Source organism: Sceloporus occidentalis, unplaced genomic scaffold (assembly GCF_023333645.1).
Source record: "Sceloporus occidentalis isolate IW3139 unplaced genomic scaffold, rSceOcc1.0.p SCAF_5, whole genome shotgun sequence".
NCBI classification, from domain to species: Eukaryota; Metazoa; Chordata; class Lepidosauria; order Squamata; family Phrynosomatidae; genus Sceloporus; species Sceloporus occidentalis.
The window spans coordinates 6212159-6235646 of record NW_028316985.1 but is presented as its reverse complement, the minus strand read 5'-3'; the positions used below and the strand labels follow the sequence as shown (position 1 = coordinate 6235646).

Genomic DNA, 23488 nt, shown 5'->3' with positions numbered 1-23488 from the left:
TAGGTTTTTTCCCCGTGTTGCTGGTGAAAATGGATTTTCCTCTATGGTATTCTCTCTGTATGAAACTATTCTGAAGTGTTGCACAGGAATTATTCTGGACAGAAAATTATTTCCTTTAGCATGCATAATAATAATAATAATAATAATAATAATAATAATAATAATAATGCCCTCCCATTTTCTGCATAGGAAGTTATTTGTTTGCACAGGAAAATGGTGTGTGTGTGTGTGTGTGTGAACCCTCCGTTTTCATGGACATGAGATCTGCTGTTTTGATTATTCATGGAGGGGCAATCTCCATTAAAGTTAATGGTGCACACACCCATGACACGTGCACATGGCCACACGCAGGAACATGCAGCCATTCAAAGCTATGGGGCTTGAATATACACAAATTTCCAAATTCATTGGGTAGTGGTGGTCTAGAACGGATCCCCCGTGAATTTGGAGGGAGGACTACACACACACACCTCAAAACAATAACAAAAAACCACCAGAGGCATGGCTATAATACTGTAGCTACACACCACTCCCTGATATGACCCTGTTCACCAGAGACACAGAATTCCTTCATTCGATGCAGTTGGCTGGCTTTTAAACTGTCTTTTGTATGCATTTATTATTATGGCTGTGGTACCAGAATTGTAAATGTGAATAGGAAACAGCTGTATAAATGTAAGTCTAACTTCATTGCAGCAAACAGATGCATGGTGTTTTTTTTTTCTTGAATAATAATTCCTGTGCAACACTTTGAGATGTTGAATACGAGAAGAACATCACACAAAACTCTTGCTGGTTAATTATTCTTTCCAGCATAGTTTTCCAATTGGTAGGAAACATATTTTTTTCTCCAAATCTAGGAAATAATAATTATGAATATCATTTTCTTCCCTATTGAAGGCACCTTCCTCCAGTCCCATTAATCTTACATGTCCATGCAACAAGCACAGTCATTTCCGCCTCCTTCCAGTTCTAGCTAGTAGCTGCATTGTACCACAAACAACAATATGGCCACCTCCACACTGCACCTCTCATGGACAAGGCGAAAAACTAGGAAGTACCAGAATTTGAAAGAGCACAGAACATGAAGTAGGATGGATTCACTCACCATGCAGGGACGCTCTCAAATATGAAGGGATGAGAAGGTTACCAACAGTTTACTGGGAACCTTACTTTAGCATACTTCATCTACTGGTTAATCTTCTACTGCATACCAATGAGTGTTGACTCACACCAAATGCATGGGAAGGGAAATGCCAGAAGTAAGCACACCCATGCAAATGAAGGATGGATGGATGAAGATTAAAACTTCTCTCAAACTCTCTGGTTTTAAAAAAAGGACCATTTCAGCTTCCTTTTAGCCATCCAAAGCACACTGACAACCCAAGAAATGGAAACTGAATGTTGTGTTTGATTATCCCAGGAGCCCTGTGAAAAAGTCTCACCTTGGTGCAAAAAAGAAGCCAAGCATAGATTTAAGCCAGCCTGTTTGTCTTGATGGACTTTGGTATAAGTAACTTTAGGTTGGGCACTTTGTCCATTTTGGCTAATTTTGCCTTTAAAAACACACATTTTGAGTGTCATCTGTTCTGAAGTGTATGAGGAGCAAGCAGAGATACAGCTTGGAATTCCATTTTCTTTTTAAAATTTGGGATGTGACACAGGCAAGTTGTTAAGTGTGCTGAAGTCTCTTTGACTTCAATGGGAGAGCATGATCAATCCTCCATTAAAATAAAAGCAATAACAATATGCTTTATTCTGGATGGACTGTGACCAGTTTAGATCAATTCACTTGGTAGAAAACGAGGACACTGAGTTATTCCAGTTGCAATTGCTGTTTTATCACAAAACGTACTCCACACGCTACTTCATGTGCCAATTGCTCCAAGCAGTAAACTCGCCAGCATATTATTATTATTATTATTATTATTATTATTATTATTATTATTTAGCTCTGATGTTGTTGTTGAGGAAGGGAAATGAATGCTAGAGAGGAAGAGAGGAGGTTTCTGCTTCAGCTTCCACATGGTTCTCAAGTGGGCACCATATTCTCTACAATGCTGGTTCTCATGAGTTTACTCTGTGCTTTGCCTAGATCAAGAGAAGTCTATACACAGCCTATAAACCCTTGAAATCTATTTTGTATCTGTGTGTCCCCAATCCACCATCAGTTCAGCTGCAACTGCAAGTCTGCAATGCTACAATTTCATTTCCACCACAGTTGCGATGTCTCCTTCCTTCCTTCCTTCCTTCCTTCCTTCCTTCCTTCCTTCCTTCCTTCCTTCCTGTGTTTCTTCTCCAGATGTTTTGGACTTCAACTCCCAAAAGCCCTAGACAGTGTGGCCAACAGTCAGAAAATCTGGGAGCTGAAATCTGAAACATCTGGAGGACCAAAGCAATGGGAACCACTGCTTTAAACTCTGTGAGATGTTCTTCTGCTTTTCCCATGTCCCATGACTCTATGGTGTCGGAAGACACTTTGGAACCTTCTAGATCAGTGGTTCTCAACCTTCCTAATGCCGCAACCCTTTAATACAGTTACTCATCTTGTTGTGACCCCCAACCATAATGTTATTTGTTTTATATAATATGATATATGTGTTTTCCGATGGTCTTAGGCAAACCCTGTGAAAGGGTTGTTCGACCCCCAATAGGTTGAGAACCACTGTTCTAGATCAATGTTTCCCAAACTTTGGTCCTCTAGATGTTTTGGACATCAGCTCCCAGCATTCCTGACTGTTGGCTAGGTTAGCTTGGGCCTCTGGGAGTTGAAGTCCCAAACACATAGAGGACCAAAGCTTGGGAAACACTGTTCTAGATGATAGAACCCCCATAGTTCCCACTGAATTTCAGTGGCAAAGCAGTGGAGAAAGAACGAAGCCCCTGGAGTATTGTCTGGTAGGCGAACTAATTCACCACTTGGGTATGGCCTATCTCGGATGTTGATCAAACATCTGTAGACTTTGTGCTCTATGTTTGTTTGTTTTTAAATGTTAGCCAGAAAGATATCAGAAGAGGCAATGTGGGATTTTACAAATGAGAATGGAAGAGCCAGCATTGTGATTTAGTTAAAGATTGCCTAACCTCCCAAAATGCAGCTAGACGGCTGTTTTAAGAAGGAATAGATGCCTTTGCCTGTACTGAAGGAATCTATAGTGGAAATAGAAAAGTCTGTAGGTCAGGTGTGGGCAAAATGTGACCTATGGGCTGTTTGCAGCCTCTTAGAGCTGTTTTTGTATCCGCTAGGCTCCATGGCTAAAATTTTGTGCAAATTAGCCCCCTATGGTTTTTGTCTCAAATGTGTCCAAATGCCCTCTGGGGGAATTTTTGCCATGCTTTGGTCCCCTCTGGGCCATTTTAGATTCAAGAGAGGCCTTTTTAAATACAGGAAATGAATTCTAGTCACTTCATGCTGCTATAAAGCCCTGTCCTGGGCCTAAAATGGTTGAAGAGGTCCTTGAAAACATGGTCAAAATGCCCTACATGCCCTTTAGAGGGTCTTTGGGGACAGAAACATTTTTGATTATTTTTTGGACGGCAGATTTTGGTGGTGGGATATAGCCCTCCAAGGTCTCCGGTAGCCCCTAGCCTTTCACAGCTGCCCACTCCTACCATACATGAAGAACGGTGTGTGTTTGTATGCATGGTATTCTTTCCATGTTGCATTTGATAGACATAGAGACTGAAAGTGAAAATGAACATTTTTTTAAAAAAAGAAAAGCTACAAAGTTAGACGTATGAAGACTGAGGATGGAGGAAAAGGGCAGGCTTTTTTCATTCTCCACACAGTGCCAGGAGAGTAGCTGACAGCGCTGTGAGTTCACAGGGTAAAGGGGTGACGCCACCAAGAGAGTCCATGGGGCAAGCCACTGGGTCCTTCCATCTTCTGACAAGGACACAGGGAGAAGCAGCACTCGTCAGTGGGAAAAATCAGAGCCAAGTTCATTCCCACTCTGTTGGGATTCCTGGAGGCAAGTGAACAAGTTCTGCCTTGGTGAAGCTTCCAAGTAACACTGAGTTTATTTGCGCCCGAGGCCTCCGAGCCCAAGGAGCGCCATTAAAGCAGCATGACTGAGGCAAACCCAAAATGGCTCCCTCTGTCGGTTAACGGATGATATGACAGGGATGCTCTGGGCAAAGGTGGAAGGAGGGACTTTGTGGGCAAGGGAGCTCCACTCGAATGGTCCCCACATTTCGGGATTCCTCCACGGAGACATCCCTCAAGTTGCTCTGCATCCGTAATTTCGGCAGGTGAACCGCAGAGGCGTCATGAGCCGTTCAGGTAACCCTGCTCGACAGCCAATCAGAAACTTGCACTTGGTAAAGAGGATGTTCTTGACTGAGGCACGGCTTGGTTTTTGTTTTTTTGTTTTGTTCTGTTCTGTTCTTCAAATCCCTCCCAGGGAGTCCCCTGGTAGGGCAGTTCTCAGCTGTCTATGCTCATGAGGGTTATAACTTGTTCAAGTTTGTAGGCCAGTTTCTGCTTGCCAGCCTGGTCGTCTTGATCGAGGGCTCCAAGGATCTGCAGAAGAGGGGAGCGGATGGGAGAAAGAAAACAAAATGGCACAGGTCAGTCATATCTAGCAAAGCAGATGACCACCGTGGAAAGAGAAGATAATCAAAGATCGACTTTGGATGGATATTTCTAAAAAAAAGTGGGGAAAATATGGCCCATTGCTCTAGATTATGGTGAAAGTCATGTGGGCGTAGAATTTCTGTAATTTATTTGTGGCGGTGGAACAGGTGCTTCTCTTTGGTTCCTTATGGGACCAATGTAGCCTTCCAATCTTTGTCCTTTGGGTAGACCTGTATTACTATGACAGATGTTTAACACTATAGGGTTCAATTAGGTGTGCATTAGAATGGTGAAATCCTGCCTATCATTTGTTTGTCAAAAGATAAGAATTGGGGAGGGGTCTTGAGGCACCCTCCCCTACCTACACAACTGAGCCGTGAAGTTACACACACACATTTTTAAATGTTGGTCAGTTGGCAAAATTACATGTGTACACACATTTCAACATGCTATTCTCTGTCCAGCTAAGGGCAGCTGCAAAAGTAGAGCACATGGACTGCCTGTGGCTCTCCAAGACCAGTTTGAGGCCCCCAGGGGCTACTCTGTTTATTTCCAAATTAAGTAAAGGCCTGCTCAGGGCAAAACATGGCAAATCAGGTCTCCTACCACAACCCCCAAATGGAAGAGGTGTTTTAATATATGGAAGGTGGATGGGAACAGCAGCCGGATGAGGCCATCCAATTTCCTGCAGGTGACCAATGTGTTGTCCCAACGCATGTTAGTTTCCCACTCCTAAATTAAGGTAGAAAAAGGAATGTGTGAAGGATCTCATTTCAGTCCAACATTTGACAGACTGGTTTCAGTCTGCATGCGCCAGACAGTTGGCAGGCTAAGTGTAATTTGCACATCAAAATCTTCATGCTGTCAGACATCTGTAGACTCATCCCTCGCAAAATAGCCCACATTGGCAGCATACATTCATAAACATGCTCATAGTGCAAAATGCATGTGAAACGTGGTTAAAACATAGGGGAGTGAACTCAAGCAGTGTGGAAAACATGAAAGAAAGATGCTGAGGTGACACCTTTTATTCTGTAAACAAACAAACAAACAGGATTGAAAATGGACAGCACATGGACCAGGAAAGAGACAATGTCCATGAACATGATCTTTGTAAATATGTACAACTCCAGGGCAGGACTCTGCTTTCCACTCTCTCAGCCTCAGAGGAAGGCAAATGCAAACCCCCTCTGAAGAATGCTTCCCAAGAAAACCCAGTAATAGGTTTACCTGAGGATCACCATGAGCTGGAAATGACTTTAAGGCACACAACAACAATTACAACCAGAAAAAAAGTGCAGATAGTGGTATTGTCCAGTACATTTACAATTAGGATTCTGGGTTAGAAGTGGGGAAAAATAGAGAATCCCAATTCTGCATCTTGGAAAAATGTAGAAATCTGTGACTATGACATGGTACACAGCACCAGGAAAAGGCGGCCAGGAGCAGCCTCTCATTGCTGCGCAGCAGTACTGCAGCAATCAAATTGTGCGGTACCACTGCACAGCAGCAAAGCACCAGAGATGGTGCGATGACATCACAGCTGCGCCGTGCCATTTAGATGCGGCACAGCTGAGATGTCATTGCTATGCGCACTGTCTATATGGCGCTGCACAGCGGTAATGCTCTGGCCATGTGCTAGGGTTGCAGGGCGTGCGGTTGCTCCATCCCCCAGGCAACCCTAGCATGTCACCAGGGTGACACAAAGCGGAAGTCTGTACCGGGCCTATATGTATTTTGAAAATCAAACAAATATGTGCAATTTCTATCACCTTATTTGGCCCTTTAAAATATTTTTTCAGACTTAATCCTGTTGTTTCTGTTTAAGAAAACAGCCAGAATGCTGAAGTATCTTCCTCCCCAGATAAACACCTACTCACTTACTAGAAATCTTAGTAAATGACTGTTGCTGCTTCAGAGATTTCAGAAGACATCTCTTGCACAGTGTTTCAAACCTAACTTTGGAATCAAGGATTAAAAACATATTTTCTACACGCCAAACTGCAAAATCTTGAGTATAGAATTATAGAATCTTAGAGCTGGAAGGGACCACCAAGGCCATCTAATCCAAACCCTTGCATGCAGGAATACAGATTCCTGAAAGATGCTCATGCTACCACTGTTTAAAAACCTCCAAAGATGGAAAGTCCACCACCTACCCTGCAGAATAGCTCATACTTCATTCTGTACCCTTTCCATGCTTCTGTAGAAACATGGCAAACATGGAAGGCTTGCTTGCAGTTCACCATGCATGGCCAAGAAATCTTGACTCTCTGCACCCCAGTCCTTCTATTAACTGAAAATCCACTCTTAGACATTAGAATGTTAGATATATCAGTGATTTACAGGTCTTTATATGGAACAAAATGGCACATCAGAAAGCAGCCTTGTTTTAGAGGGTAACACTATGGCCTCATTCTCATTGGTAATATCCCACTATAGAAGACCCATTGAATCAGTGACATAGACCTACATGTTGGTTCACCACTCAATCACTGATTCAGTGAGTCTACTCTAAGATTCAGGCCAACGTGTTGCGCTGTGTGTTTCCCTTTCTTTCCTCTAGGCAAGGGAAAAAATCACAGCTGTTAAGAGTTGGAGGTATGATGACTACAATCTTGATCTTCTCCAGAATTTGGGACAGCTACTTTTTACAGTTCCCATAATCTCCCAGCCCAACTCTTCTAGGTTCTGTAGCCCCAAAAGTAACTTTTCCAACTGCTGCTCCTTGCAAGTTCTGTTCTTCTCCATCCACCCACCTCAGCCATGCTCACCTCTTCACTATATTTGCCCACATAGGAGTAGATCTCAGAGAGTGCACTCATTGTGTTGAACTCGTTCATGTGCATGCGGGACTGTTCAGCCAAGTAAGCATTCATATCCTGGTCGCTGATAGCTGGCATCTTCCCAATGTCAGAGTAGTACCTGTGGAGGATGAAAGAGGCTGTTGAGTGTTATGTCAAAATGTATGTGAAGAACATGTTGAAAAGATCCAGAAAGTCCTTCAAATGGGGAAAATGAGATCAGCTTCCCCGGCAATGGCTCTGCAGTGGTGGAACACATTCCACAGTGAGCATGTCCAAGTTTCATCCTTCATGACTTTTAGCCATGCTGTGAATACACGCCTGTTTTGCAAGGCTTGTCTAAGTATCTTGTGTTAGGCACAGGGTGGCTCGTGGCATCTATGGCAGTGGCATGGGGAATCTTCTCTAGGTTGTACTCTGAACTTAAAGGGTCTATATTTGGGACAGCATTCAGCATCTTTCAGCTCTTTCACACTGTAGAAATAAAGCAGTCTGGCACCATTTTAACTGTCATGGCTCCATCGTGTGGATTCCAGGGATCTGTCGTTTGGTGAGCTATCCAGCCTGGTCTGTCAGATAGCTCTGGTGTATCACCAAACTACACACCCCATTATTCTGTAGGATAGGGTTGTGGCAGTTAAAGCAGTGTTGCTTTATTCCTGCAGTGTGGATAACACCCTTGGGTAATCCCAGTAGAATTCAGGCTAAGATCAAGAACAGAGTCACTGCCTCAATGACATGGAAGTCACCGTCATCACTAATTAGCCTCTTACTGTTAAAGGATTAACTTGCCTATTATGTTATTTGCCATAGCAAATGTTTATTTATTTATTTGAGACATAACCCCACCCATTTGTCGACAAGGGATCCCAAGATGGAGTATAAAAGAACATCAAAATGCAAATAAAATATACAGTGCAACACCCATATCCATGGGCAATACGTTCCCAGACTTGTTGTGGATAGCAAAAATCATGAATAATAGTGAACCGGTGGAACCTACAGTGGAAGTTGACCATAGAGTCATGCTGAAGGACCTCCAGATGCCTAGAGAGACCATATTTTTTCATACCATATCATAGTAATACTATGGTGTCATACCATAGTAACAACGTTGAAATTATAGGGTAAGAGGATAAAACTTAATGAACCAACCAAAAACAAATGAAATAAAACCACCTTTAAAATGCCTTCATCCTCTGGTAGGACAGGAAGAAAAAGAAGCTGAAAAAAGAAGGAAAAAGGGCAAAGAGAAAATGCAAAACACTTGGGCATTTTAAAGAAATATTGTGACTTGGCACCATAAGGAAAGCACAGACAGCTTTAAATTTACAGTTTTGTTCCCATCTTCCAAGAAATGGTCAAACAAGAATAAAAACGTCCTCTGCAACTGGTGAGGACTTTTGGAAATGTTCCAAAATGTTACAGGTTTCCAGGCAGAAGGTCATCAAGGTTGCCTGAAATATTTCTCTTCCAATAACCTCCCCTCTCCGTCTTGCAGCAGCCACCATTTAGCTACAGGATGGTAATTAGAAGGATGCAAAACAAGTCTTCCAGTAAACTGGTAAGTTGATCCAACTCAGTATATGAAATTAAGGACCACGCCATGGATGAGGTATTTAGCTTTTGTTGTTGCTCAGAACTGCCAGGGAACAATGCCAGAACAAGAGTGATCAAGGTTGTGCAAAAGACACATAGTCACCATGTTGTGGCAGTATTCCATGTCCTCATCTGATCCCTGAAACCACCTTAAAATCCAAGAAGCTTTACCAAGAGACACTTGCTAGGAAATGCTCATTTAGATAGGGAATGCTCATTAATTAGACAAAAGGTGCAAGGGGCTGCCAGACCTGCCATCCAGGTCATAAATAACTGGCTACCAATTTGGGCCAGGGATCATTACAAGCTTTTCGTCCTGGTATTTTAGGCTTTGTGCTTTAGTTTTCTCCAGTATCTGGCAGCTTGGCTGGCATGATATGTATGATCTAAGAATTTAAAATCTATACAAAGGATTATTGATGGTTCTACCAATGCATATGGCTCTGTCAGGGCTGCAAGTGTTTCAGGATTTGGCTCTGCAACTGTGGAATAGTCCTCCTTTGCACCCACTTTCATAATAGGTTAAGTTCTTCTTTGATTCATTGGATTAAATTGCTGAGTGCACCTAAAGTTGCTGAGCTAGGTAGAGGGGTGGATCTGGCAGAGCCCTGGTGACCATCTAAATGGATGGGGCTATAGATGGCCCATGGGCCATATGTTTTCAATTCATGGTGTAGCGTATGCAACAGTACACTCTAGTAAACTGAACCACATGGTCCCATGGTCTGGCCCAGTATAAAGCAGCTACCTACATCCCTATCTAGGGCAAAGGTTTGCCTGCACAAGGTACTGCCTCTTTAAGAAAGTTGCTATTTTGGTTGCCCCCTCCCTTCCTCCTTCTCAGTCCCCCCCCCCCCCCCACAAATATGGCAGGCCTTAGAGGACAAGATTTGCGGAAGGCAATCAGTCACTGTCACTGGCAGCTGTGCTCTTCTGTCAACTGGTTAATTAGGCTCCATCATTTACATTTTTAATTTCTTCAATTTGACATTTTGTGTGCACGCACGCACACATACACACACATACAAAGAGCCCCTATCGCCCATGCCATCCGCGATTTTATAATTAGGAAGACAGAATGGAAAAGGCAGCCAAAATAGCTGACAGGTGCCTTGTTGACGTTGTTGCAGCCACCTGCTGAGTTCAGCAACCAAATCTCCTGGGGCAGAATAAAAAGGGGGATGCTGGTGGGATCACAGAGGGGAAAGATGTAGGCAAGTCAAGAGCCAACTCTTTAATCTTGGCTGCCATTGAAAAAGGAGGAGAGGATGGAAGCCACGTGCCCTATAGGGTGCCCTCCTCCACAGAATTAAAATATCAACTTGTCTTTTACTGTGTCGAACCCAGAGCTGAGTAAAAAATTACTTCTTTGGACTACATTTCCCAGAATTCCACTGACCACACTAGCTTCAGGATTCTGGAAACCGTACAGCAAAAAGTAACTTTCACAAGTTCGGTTCCTGCTACTATTCCATCTTGAACAAGATGGCTGCTCTAGGTACTGGCTGCCAAATATATGGTCATCCCTAAGCTGATAAAAGACATCTGATTGTCTCATCGTGAACTTTTCTCACCTCTGCATTTTGTAAATAGGCTTGCCTTCTCTGGCAGAAATAAACAAGGGTTTCATCTGCATGCCTGTTTGCTATGTTACAAAGCACTGAAGGAATCACATTACTGGACAGGAAATGTGTTAATTTTAGTTTCTAATTATAGTTCAGCATCTCACATAATTTGGCCCTGGGACTGCAGTTTGATTATTCATATGCTAGAAGGCAATAACCAGGATCCTGCTGGAGATTGCCTTGGAGTGTGGTGAAGTCTCCTTCTTTGGACATTTTTCAACAGAGGCTGCATGGCCATCTGTGAAAAGTGCTTTGATTATGTCTTCTTGCATGGCAGGGGTTGGAATGGATGGCCCTTGTGGTCTCTTCTAACTGTAGGAGAGTCTATGAGTGCATATGGGGTTACATGCATCTATATTCCTTTCCATTGCAGAAGAAAATATTCAGTACCTCCTTGTGCAACATCAACCCTGTCCAGGCAGTTTCCAAATGCCCAAAGTGTGTTGCAATGGTGGCACTTAGTCTGGACCCCCCCCCCCCCCCCGCTTCCTAAAATCCTGGCTACATCCCTGGTGTGATGGTGGTAGGTGCCCTGCCAGCATCCAGCATAAATAGTGCTATTGAAAGAAGTTTGCTGACATTGCCTTCCTGGATTCCCAGTGATTCACTAGAGATATGGAAAGATGATATCATTTCTGTTTTCCTGCTTGAAGAATTGCATCTAAGTACTGCCTGGGTACATCCCACTGAGCCTCCCTTTCTTTTCTACCTTTCCTTCTCTTCCAGAGGAGAGGAGAAGAAATATGGAATTGCATGGCACAGCATTATGTTCCACCTGCACAATGTACAATGCCAACTATACCTAGCATGTCTCCAGAAAGTGCTTCTAGAGCTTCCCTTGCATACTTAGAATAAAGGAATACACAGTTTTAATTTATTCTTGCATGCTTGTAAAAAAGGAATAGACATAGTTATGTCACTATGATTAATTACTGAATGAGAATAATTGAATTTTGGGCTATATTTTAAAGAAGTATGATCAGGTTGCACAGATATGGGATGGAGGCAGGCTCCAAAAGACCCTGCCATGGAAAAATGGAGGAACAAGGGAAGTCAAAGGGTTCTCTTTAGAGTGGAGGAGTAATTCTGCACTGATATTGTTGTCAAAGAAAATAATTTTAGTAGTTTTGTTCCTGCTGTGAGAAAGTCTTCAAAAACTCCACAATTTGGGGGGAATATTCACAGTTTGGGATTTATTCTGTACAAAATCTGCATATGATATTTTTGTGCCTAAAACAACATTTCTGTAAAGAAAACAGCATTTAGGATGCAGAAAATAATATTTTTGAGCAGAAAATGCTGTAGCTGGGGACTTAATTTGTACAAAATTTACACATTTTTGCACAGAAAACAGAATTTTACGTCTAAACAACAGCATTTTCTGTGCATAAAATATTTTTTTGTGTATATACACAACTAAGCACTAAAGTTAGAATAGTCCAATCCATTCTATTTCCCATCACTATGTACAGATGTAAGAGCTGGATAGTGAAGAAAGAGGATAGGAAGAAAATCAACTCAATTGAGACGTGGTGCTGGAGAAGAGTGCTGAGAATACCATGGATGGCCAAAAAGACAAACAAATGGGTACTTGAAGTCTGAACTCTCCCTGGAAGCCAAGATGATTAAACTGAGGCTGTTGTACTTTGGCCACATCATGAGAAGGCGTGAATCATTGGAAAAGACAATAAAGCAAGGAAAGATAGAAGGCATCAGAAAGAGAGGAAGAACCTAAGCCAGATGGACAGACTCAACCAGGAAGGTCATGGGTCTAAATCTACAAGACCTAACCAGTAAATGATAGGCTTGCCATGAGTTAAGGTTGGCTCAAGGGCAGCTAACAACAACAAATTCCTGTTTGTGGAATCAGACTACAAACTGTCCTGACTCTTTCACATAGGTGCTACTGTTGATGTACATGAATTCTAAAACAGATATCTTTGATCCAATACAAAAATCAAAAGGCCTTACAAGGATCTAGCCTTGAGGGGGAAAGAGGAAGATGCCCCAATCAAAACCACGATCCATGCCAACATCTGTCTCAAGTGGCATTTCAGTGACTGCAGATAAGTAGCCTGCATCTGGGATAATGGGTACCAACTCCATGAAACATTCTTTGGAAATTGGTCCAAGTTTCCTCTTAATTTGCAAAAGTTTTTCAGCCAGGCTGTTCACCCTTCTGATAAATGGGTGAGGGATAGTTTATTGCATCCAAGAAACTGAGCCCAAGAGCAGCTGGTGTGGAATTCTAGTTGTTGAAGAGATTGAATTGTGACTCCCAAAAGGAGCTTGTGGTAAGACATTTGTTCCTCTCTATAAATATTCCATGCTTGCCATCCTGCTGAGCTGAATGGAAGAGTGAAAGCTGGCATTACACCCCATTAAAAATGAACAATGCCTTCAGATGAGGCAAAACTGTGGTATATTGCCATACCTTAGCAATCTGGATTTGTAGGACTCAGCATTGAATTGTCGTGAGGTCCCCTGCTTAATCAGAATCCAAAACTTGTGGACATTTCTTAGTTCAGTTCCCTCATGGGAGGGATGCAGAAGACTTACAGTGATCAGAATATGGCTCCATTATTGCACTTCTCACAGGTCTCAGAGTGAGGTTAGAGCCACTGAGAGCAGATTTGTGCCCTGGATGTTTCCTTGTTCCCTCAACATCCCTCAAGTCTTTGTGGACAGAGAGAAAACTCACAGGCACTGTAACCCACAACTAGCATCGCTACCTGCCTGACTTCACTCTTTGATTCAAACCTAGAGGCTGCCTTCCTCCCACATCACATACCCCTAAGTGACCAACCTGTGACAGCCAAGGGATGTTTGGGAGCTGCTCTAGAAGGCAGAGGAATTGGTGAAGAACTGGGAGAGCTGCTTACCCAGGCCATGGAGGTAGAAGTTCTCCTCCTCCTTCTGTTTCTTATTCAGGCAACAAGTAACTGATCACCTCTGGTTCTCTTTTTTACAGCTAGCACTGCTGTCATCAGAGGTCTTTCATCTTACGTCTGCCTTCTTCTGATGCTGCCTACCTGCTTGGCCCTTTTATGCCCTTCCTGCCACTTGTTGGTTCTATAGCAATCATTTGCTTATCTGTGGCTTCCTATCTCTCACTTGGGTCAGACCAGACCTGCCTCCCTCTGTTAGCAAGGGTGGACCGACTAAAAATCTTTGTATACTGAATTTTCTATTTCATGATTTTCTTTGAAATTCACTGATGTTACAACGGATGCCAAAAGCAATTGACCAATAAGGATATTACCAAGGAAGTCAAACATATATGCAATGTAGGGTGCATCTACATTTCATTCTTCTACTGTGAACACATGCTTTCCAGGTTGTAGTAAACAGACCTGCATAGTGTCTGAAATCAGTTGAGATCAGATGTGTTCAAGATGGCATGGTGATTTTAAGTCCAGAAAACCAGTCAGGATTTCTGGAAGCTAGTGGGATATGCCTAATACTATCTAGCATAGGATGAGCAGCTCTCTCTCAACTCACAAGGTTCAAAAACATCCTAATCCATAGTGCAGTCTCAGAGGCATTCAGAATACAAGAAACATGGACAATGGCCAGGGCATATTGTATGCTAGTTTCATTCACCACAGTCTCTCCCTCAACCTCTCTTCTCTCTCAATCACCTCTCTCTTGTCACAACCCAGGTGCTCTTGCATGGCTGGGTGACAGCCAGACAGAAGCGGCACTTGTGAAGCACTCCAGATATCAAGCCACAATGCCATCCGGAATGGAATGACAGTTTAATTTGCAGAAAGCTGCCTCATAGTGCTCGTTCATGTTGGAAGCTCGGAGACACCTCTATTACTCCAGACCTGTCATCCCTCTGTTGAGAGGATGGGCTGAGGACAATAGGTGGATCTGACAGATCCAGCATTTGCTTTTGCCTAATTGACTCTTCCTGTTTCTCTCTGGTTCTCAATGACTCTTGATGGTCTGAGAAAGCGACAGTGAGATCCCAGCAGCCAACAAGACAAGTGCAGAAGTGATTCTCTGTATCTGCACGCAGTGCTTCAGCATCCTCAAGGAGGTAAGAAATAATCCTATGGATTTTAAAAACATACTTCTTACTCTGGATCTTTCATGAAAATCCAGAGCCCTCCTTCCTTTGCTAGGCCAGCTGTCCGCATGGGTGTGCTGCTGAGCCTCCCGGTGCAACCGCCATCACCATGGATTGAGTGAGGCCAGAACAAGATGGCCAGTCATATGATCATTGCTGGGTGCCTCATTCTGACCTCAGAAGTGAGTGAGCCACAGTGGTGGTGGCAGACACATTAGGTGGTTCAGTGGGACACTCATACAGACAGCATGTTGTGCAAAAACAGAGGGTCAGGTAACATGGAAAGGTCAGGGTAGTTGTGGGGCCAGGACATTCTAGGTTGCCTTCAGACTGTCCTGGCCCATGCAGACCTTAGTTATGAATGCATAACTCAGCATCGTCTCCTGGTTTCACCCCCAAGACCACTTTATCAGCCAGCACCTGAGTTGGTGGAGCAAAAGGAGGGGGATTTTTCCCAGCCTCTTCCTGCCAATGAGTGAGGCAGCAACAAAGAATTTCAAGAGAGGTCCTGTTTCTGATTGGAAACATTTCTAGTTGGAAATGGTATCTTCCTTATGCCTGATCAGCAGCTTTGCTTGATTCTTTGCTTGGTGTAAATTTTTTTACGTACAATCAGTACCCATGCTAAAAAATACTAAAAAGCAGTATTTCTAAGCACTGGACAAGTTGAGAGCTCCCCCCTCCTATTTTGTTTTGCCTTAACCATTCATTATTAAAATAGGTATCAGTATTACTTAAGTTAATGGTAGATTCTGGAGGTTGTACGAAAAGTAAATTCTTCAAGCACCAGATTTGCCCGTTTCATCTTTCTAGTAACATTTAGATTTGCAATATTATTGCTGTTACACCCGGAGGAAGCCAAAATTCCCCCACACATTAGGAAGGTATAAATGACCTTTGACATCACGGGTACCATAATGCCCTGATATCTTCTGAAAACTGATCTTGAGACTTCCCATGAGACAGTGGGCTAGCAGGAGACAGGAGGAGGTCCTATCTTGGTTTTATTTCCTCCTTACACTTCCTTGCCAGCTCCTCAAAAGAGAAAAGAGCAACTTCATTAATGATTGTTTCATTGCAATCCCCAAATCATCCAGGGTGGTCCAGGTTTCAGCTACGGCATGAAGATAATTGTCTTGTGAATGACTTTTGTTGCTGCTGCGGCTGGTGGTTGGGAAGCTTGCTCATTAATAATCATTTAGCATATGAAAAGCTTGTAATGAGTCCATGTGCTGCCGCCAGAAGACACAATTACAGGAATGACATAATTATGGAATTGCTTCCACCATTCAGGTGAGGCGGGGCTGACAACTTTGTTGGGCACCCAAGCAACACTGGATCAGAGAGGAGCGGGCTCCCCCTTTCATCCTCATAAGGCAGCACATACCTAGAAGTGCCAGTGGGACGTGGCGCATATCCATTATCAGCATTCACATGACACAAGAGAATGTGGCAGACTCTCTTGCTGCTTAGGTTATTAGCTGTCCCAGTTGGGTATCTCTTCCCCACCCCACCATGTTTCTATCAAACCATGCTGGCCTGGTTTCACAGAACCTGAGGTTCAAGGCAAAGAAATGGAAACAGCTAATTGGAATAATTAAATATTCCCAGACAGATGGCCCCAACTGCAGACCAAATGAAAGACGCTTCAGTTCCCCAGATCAAGAGAACACACGTTGGAGGCTTAGAAGAACCTCCCCCTTGCAGGCATCCAAAAAGGTTCATCATACCATCATTGTCACTAGTTGCGGGTACAAAAGGAATACCTAAAAAAAAATAATGTTGTTAAGGCTTGCTACAATAACATACAGTATATGTTTGCCTTGTCAAATGTGAGATCCCTGAACTTTAAGTCTTTCCCTCTTTTTCCATGTTTCAAGAAACTGGAAGCATATCCTATTCTCAAATAAAACTTTACTCTCTGAGAGTGCATTTTCTTTTTTTTTTTGCAACCATCTGCTCTCCTATTCTCCAGCCTTCCCCAGAGCAGCCCTTACTCCTTGCCTTCTCTAGTGCACCAAACTCAGCACACTTCTTTTATTCCATATATTTTCTTCCCCCAACTGGTATCTTTCTGAAGGCTTGTTTTTTTCTTGTTTGTGCAAAATACAAAAGAGTAGGCTCTGTGTATCCATGAATCCTACACCCCAGATTCAGCCAGGCAAGGCTTGCAAATATTTTTAAAATACATAAATTCCAAAAAAAAAACCAAACAAACCTTGATTTTGCTATTTTATATAGGAGGCACAAGTTTGCTATGCCATTATATTTAACTTTACTTGAGCATGCACAAGACTGGAGGTCCTTGGAACCAAACCCTAGCAGATACCAAGGGCCTACTGTAAAGGTTTCTAATGTATTGCCTCCTTTAGGTTTTTGTACATGCATTTTTGGGTTTATTTGGAGTTTTCCGCCCAAATTTAAACCAAAGCCAGGCAGAGCTGTCTAGAAATATAAAATTCTGCATATTAGAGAATACATAATCTAATTTTGGAAGATGATGTCCATATCTATTTTGGAGGGGGGAAAACAGTTTGTGGTATAGAATGTAATTAATGGAGTAAGTTTATCTTCTCAGGATGATAGAAATGGGACTTTTACTATACACAGCAGGTAAAACAGGCTGCAACATAGGATAAATTCCTCCTATGATTCGAAAAGCAGGGCCCAATAGGACAAACTCTGTTTCACTCACTTTCTCTATCTCTCTCTTTTACCCAACCTTAGGCTCATTTCATTCCATCTACACACCCCTCTGCACTTTTTGAAAAAATTCCCAGGAAAACATTTTCAGCTTTTACTATGCATTTTCCCCAGTACAGTCACCCCTCTGATTTCTCAGGGGATACGTTCCGGACCCTTCCCCCCCACAAAAATGAAAAACACCAATCTTCAAGTCCCATTGGCTTGAATGGTGATGTGCACCCCATTTTGTTCCCCTCCATTTGCCGCTCGTGCATAAGCAGGGAATGCAGATCCCAAGTCCACGAAAACAGAGGGGCAATGGCATATGCATTTTACAAGCCGATTTCCTTCCTATTATGGATTTCTATATGCTATTTTTGTTCATATGCACATTTTTGTATGCACTTTTCCCTGATGCACACCCAAAACAAAACCAAACAAAACAAGAGCTGGAGAAATCCCTTGCAGAACTGGAAAACGTGGGACTCTTGGAGTATAACTGCATTACTGGCTTATGCATTGCTTCAGGAAATGCAAACCAACTCATTCATATACAAATAAAAACTGGTCCTCAACTGCTCAGATTTCCATGAGCCAAAGCTCTTTAACACTATTTTCTAGGAAAGCATTTCCCTCCAGTTTCAGGGACTGACCTCTCAGGGGCAGCAGGATGAAGAGTCTGAAGTGTTAAAATGAGAGCCAGACCTCACTATCATTTTATTTTAATTGATACAAACCTATTTTCTCATTTCTTCAACAATTTATGTGTTTAGGGGATCATGGTGGCTGGTGAATCCACTGCGTAGTCTGCAGAAGAAAACTGCTCAAAGATTATCATTTTTAGAAGAAGAAAGAGGAAGAGGAGAAAGAGGTGGTGATGATGGGAGGGCTTCGAGGGGCTGGCAGGGACATGGTTATTGAAATTGTATGATCATATGGAGATAGATAAATGGACTCACTTGCTTAAGGATATATATCTCTAGACAGATTTAAGAAGGAATTTATTTATTTAATTTATTTTAGAAAAGAATGTGACCAGACTCTGTCGTAGGTTTGGAATGAAACTAATTGAGAAACTAATGTCAAATGTGATGCAAGAATTAAAAGAGTATATGTATACGAATATGGTGCCACAATAGAAAGTAAGAATTTCTGGCGCAAGAAGATGCATTCAAATAACAGAAGTGAAGAAACTAGAGCGTGTTACAGACTGCCTAAAAGCGGCGGTCTGCCAGCGCTGCTGGTTGCTCCGCGAAGGAGCTGCAGCAGCCAAACCGCACGGCTCCCGCGCAGAGCAAAAAAGAAGCCCCAAAATGGCTCTTCTTCCCGTGGCGCGGATATGACGCCATGAGGCGCCAATGGCGCACTCGCGACATCATAAGCGCCATGCGACGTGCGGACGCTATGCGTCCATAATGTAATAATGGCGGCGCCTGTGTGTATAGGGCGCCGCCATTATTATGCCACCGTCATGTGCTAGGGGTGAGGCCGGTGTGGTCGCTAGGTCCCCGGCCAACCCCTAGCACGTGATGGGGGCGCCTCAAGAGCCCGTCTGTAATGGGCCAAAGAAGGGTTTTTTTATGTTGTTGTGTCAATTTCATTAGGGTATGGGTTTAACATCAGCGGTTTAAATGTTTGTATTTGTATTTGTTCTTTTATTGTTTATGTTTGATGTATTATTTGTTTTTAAATTATTAGAGATCCAATAAAAAGATTGTGCTTTTTTTAGAAAGAGGGGGAGGAAGAGGTGATGGGAGGGCTTTGAGGGACTGGCAGGGAGCATCAAGGATCACAAAAGTGGCATCCAGGACCCACAAGTGGCCCATATGCCACATTTTCCCCACTTATTATTATTCTCATCTAGGATACCAGTAACGCTATCCCCTTCATTGAACTGAAGCCCAGGGAGCCCTGGTGGTGTAGTGGTTAAATGCCGCTACTGCAGCAAGAAGATTGTGAGTTTGATCCCAGGGCTCCAAAGTTGACTCAGACCTCCATCCTTTCGTAGGTTGGTAAAATGAGTACCCAGCTTGTTGGGGACAACTGGCTGACAGATTGGAAACTGCTTAGAGAGTGTTGAGTTCACTATGAAGCCATATAGAAATGTAAATGCTATTGCTATTGGCTTTTTTTCAGTCCAGGTACTGACTCCAGCATCTGCAAATGAATGACAAATTTTTTTTTGCTCTTCCATTTTGCTTGCTTCTTTTGACTACTTCCTTTTGCACCGTCCTCATTGCATGGAAATGTTTTATTGCTTGTGACAAATACAATCAAGCTGCTCTGATGAAGTTCTAAGGAGTGTTACAGATTTGGCAGCACAGTGAAGAACCAAAGGTCAGCTGTTGCCCCTCTCTGCCATAGCTCTGCCATGCTGCTGCATGTTAATGAGTCGATCCCTCTCGGTACATCTGCTTCTCCTGGGGGCCTCCAGATTTCATCAAATGCTGTCAAAGCCACAGGGTTTTCAGCCTCAAAGAGGCAGCTTTGACACTGAAGTGGACTTCAAAAGTAGTAGAAGAAGAAAAGGGCCCAGTTCTGTGACTGTAGGGCTAATTTGTGCTATCTTTCACATGGATGGCGCTACAAAGTTCCTCTGTGGAAACCAAAGGGCTAAGGTCAGCTTTGGGTCTTCATTTTCTCTGATCTCCCTTCAGAGACAGAGGACGGGATCCCCGGTGCCAACAGGCCCATGAATAAAACATGGTTGGAAACACACTTGACCTCTTTAGAATGACTTGGCTCACAAAGTCATTGCTGCAATGTCACAGAAAGGTAAATGTTGGCTGCACACTAAGGATGTCAATATTGGAGTATTTCATTCTTGTATGTGTAGAGCCAGCATGGTATAGTAATATCAGTATTGAACTATGACTCTGGAGACCAGGGTTCATTTCTCATCTCAGCCATGAAACCCACTAGGGGACCTTGGGCAAGTCACACTCTCTCAGCCTCAGAGGATGGCAATGGCAAACCCCCTCTGAACAAATTTTGCCAAGAAAACCCCATGCCGTTCATCTTAGGGTTGCCATAAGTCGGAAATGACATGAAGACATACAACAACAATATGTGGAATAATTTGCAAAGACTTCTCCCCACTTTTGTGAAGTTCTTAGCCTCAAGCACTTGTACCTCCACTTTTGCAGATTTGACTTTTGCGGATTTGATTATTCACACATTTTATTAATATGTTCTCTCTAGAAATATTTAGGTCCTCCAGCGGTCCTCTATGGTCAACTTTAACCAAAGGTCGCACTAAAGGACCTAGAGATTCCTAGACACTCCACTAGGCATTTGTAGCTCCTCCTGTGCAATGATATGGTCAATGCAGATGTTGACCTCAGAGTTATACTGGAGGACCTACAGATTCCTAGAGAGGAGTTCTCTCAGGTAAAAACATAGTGTTTTTGCTATTTGCAGATTCTCCACATTCAGATGGATCCTGTGCCCCTACCCTAGCAAATGTGTATAAGTAAATTACTGTGTGCAAAAATATACTCTTTTTTGGTACAAAAATGGTTTTTGAACAAACCCCACACATTTTACGCGAAGCACCCTTTTTCTTTCTTTCTTTCTTTCTTTCTTTCTTTCTTTCTTTCTTTCTGCTATAAAAACCCACTGAAGAACCTGGGCAAGTCAGGCCCTTTCAGCCTCGGAGGAAGGCAAAGGGAACAAATTCCCTCTGGACAAATTCTGTCAAGAAAACGCTATAATATAGACATGTCAGAAATTACCTCAAGGAACACAACAACAACAACAACAACAACAACAACAACAACAACAACAAGACACACTCTGAAGACACACTGCAGCTCAGTATTGCTTTCTCAGTGGGATGTTCTTTCTACTTAACAGACCAGCCCCTCTCACATCTTGGTGTATGTACAACTGCATTTTTATCCGATTCAACTAGATTCTTTTTCTCATCGAGTCTCAGGATCACAGCAATAGCTATTGCCCCAGGGGCAGCCTTGCACTAGTAAAATTGCTCTTGGCATATTGTTACAATGCAAACTCTCAGTTTCTTTTCTGTTCATAGGCAGCCCTGCATGGTCTCTTTCTGTCCCTGCAAAACTCATTTGTTAGTAGGAGGAGGCTAGACCTGGCTGAAGACCTCTATACAGCAGTCAGTATTAAATGCAGTTCGTTTCAGCCTAGCTACCACTGGGTTTCAATCTGATCATATAGTAATTCTTTTATTTATTTTTACCTTTTTTTGGGGGTACTCCATTTCTGTGAACACAGTTTCTAAGCAACCAAGAGGCCTCTGTGGAGCTACCTTGCTTAATTATGCCCTAGTTTCCATAAGGTACCTAAGCTTTTCTGAAGAAATAGAGGGAAACTAGCTCTTATCAAGAACTGAGAAAAAGAAAGAATTTGAGTGCCCCCCCCCATTATTTGCAAACGCATGCTCTATTCTCATGAGCAAACACAAACCATATTTGTTGCTTCTGCTGGGCATGATTCATAGAATCTCAGAATCATAGAATCATAGACTTGGAAGAGACTACAAGGGCCATCTAGTCCGACCTCATTCTGCCATGCAGGAACTCTCAATCAAAGCATCCCCAACAGATAGCCATCCAGCCTCTGCTTAAAGACCTCCAAAGAAGAAGGCTCCACCATCCTCCATTGAAGGAGTGTGTTCCACTGTTGAACAGCCCTTACTGTCAGGAAGTTCCTTCTAATGTTGAGGTGGAATCTCTTTTCCTGGAGCTTGCATCCATTGCTCCGGGTCCTAGTCTCTGGAGCAGCAGAAAACAAGCATGCTCCATCCTCAATGTAACACCCCTTCAAATACTTAACCAGGGCTATCATATCTCCTCTTAACCATCTCTCCTCCAGGCTAAACATCCCCAGCTTCCTAAGTTGTTCAAGGAATCAGATCCCATTCCACCGGAATTCAATTATCTATTGGGAATGGAGAAAACTGTCCTCAAACTTCATTTTGGTTGATTCTACTCAACATATTTTCTACTCAACATATTTTCCTTCACACTTGGAGATATGATGAGGAAACAACTACACTTGAGCTATATTCTAGAAAGAGCTGGAGGTAAACATATTTTACACTATACATCCCACAGTCTTCTAGTTAGCATTTCACCTGGTCAGGCAGGTGAGGATTCTGGGGATTGTAATCCCACCACGAAGAAAAAACCATGGCTAGTCTATTTATTTACTTAATTATTTACTTTATTTATATGCCATCTTTTTCTCAAGGTGGGTCCCAAGACTGCTTCCAAAACTAGTTTGTGGCCAGCAGGCAAGTCCTCACAATGAAGTCTCTGACTGGCTTGTGTGACTCAGGGATGAAAGATAAAGTGGGCTGTAAATGCAACTAAATGTGTTATAACAATGGATTCCTGCCATACTTTGTTCATTCAGAATATTTGCACTTGCCTTTTTAAAAAGGCAAACCAATTTGATTTTCACATTCCCAGAGAACTGCATGGAGCAGTGTGCTGTTTTCTTTCAGTTTTTGCAATTCTCTGAACTTTGCAATATAGTGCTTACCTGAAAGTTGACATAAATACCAAAAACACAGAGAAAACAGAATATTGTCGGGTAAAATGAATGCATAAATATCTGCCTTAAGTAAAATTCTTAGGAGATATACATTTTCTGAAAATGGTGATCCAAAAATAATGTCTATTTCCATGCATTTTTTTTTAAACAAATGAAAGATACTGGGCAGATACTGGATGCTGGGCAGCTCTGTAATGCAAGAAGCCTAAGTGCTTGTTTGAAAGGTAAAAGGAAAGAAAACACTCTCTCCAATCATTCCAAAAGGCAACCTAAGAGGTACATTTCCCTGTAGTATTTTTTTAAAAACTACACCACCACCAACTATCACAGCAACTCAGCAGCCTGGAAAACCCAACATTATTGGCTTAGATCCTACTTTCTCCTTGCGTTGTGTAAATCTATACTCATTACAGTGGTTACACAGTGGCTGCAATGCACCTCCTTTTGGGTGATGACTGACACAGAGCAATCCATGGAGTCCCTGTACTGGGAGTAAGGCGGGATATACATTAATAATAATAATAATAATAATAATAATAATAATAATGGTCTGTCTGTCAGTTTATCTCCCTATTGTCCCATTCTACAATTAAGA

At 42.6% G+C, this 23488-nt stretch overlaps 1 protein-coding gene across 2 annotated transcripts in view; it reads right to left on the bottom strand.

The window, feature by feature from the left end:
- Positions 1 to 2290: 2290 nt before the first annotated feature.
- Positions 2291 to 23488, bottom strand: part of PLXNA4 (plexin A4) — a 597539-nt gene continuing 576341 nt past the window's right edge. The window contains exons 31-32 of one of the 2 annotated variants that reach the window (XM_089527462.1): positions 7351 to 7501; positions 2291 to 4522 (exon numbers count right to left, since the gene is read on the bottom strand). In XM_089527462.1, the coding sequence (XP_089383588.1) occupies positions 4427 to 4522; positions 7351 to 7501 (247 nt within the window). In that variant the 3' untranslated portion in view covers positions 2291 to 4426. The remainder of the gene's footprint in view (positions 4523 to 7350; positions 7502 to 23488) is intronic. The other variant, XM_089527463.1, reaches the window with a different exon arrangement.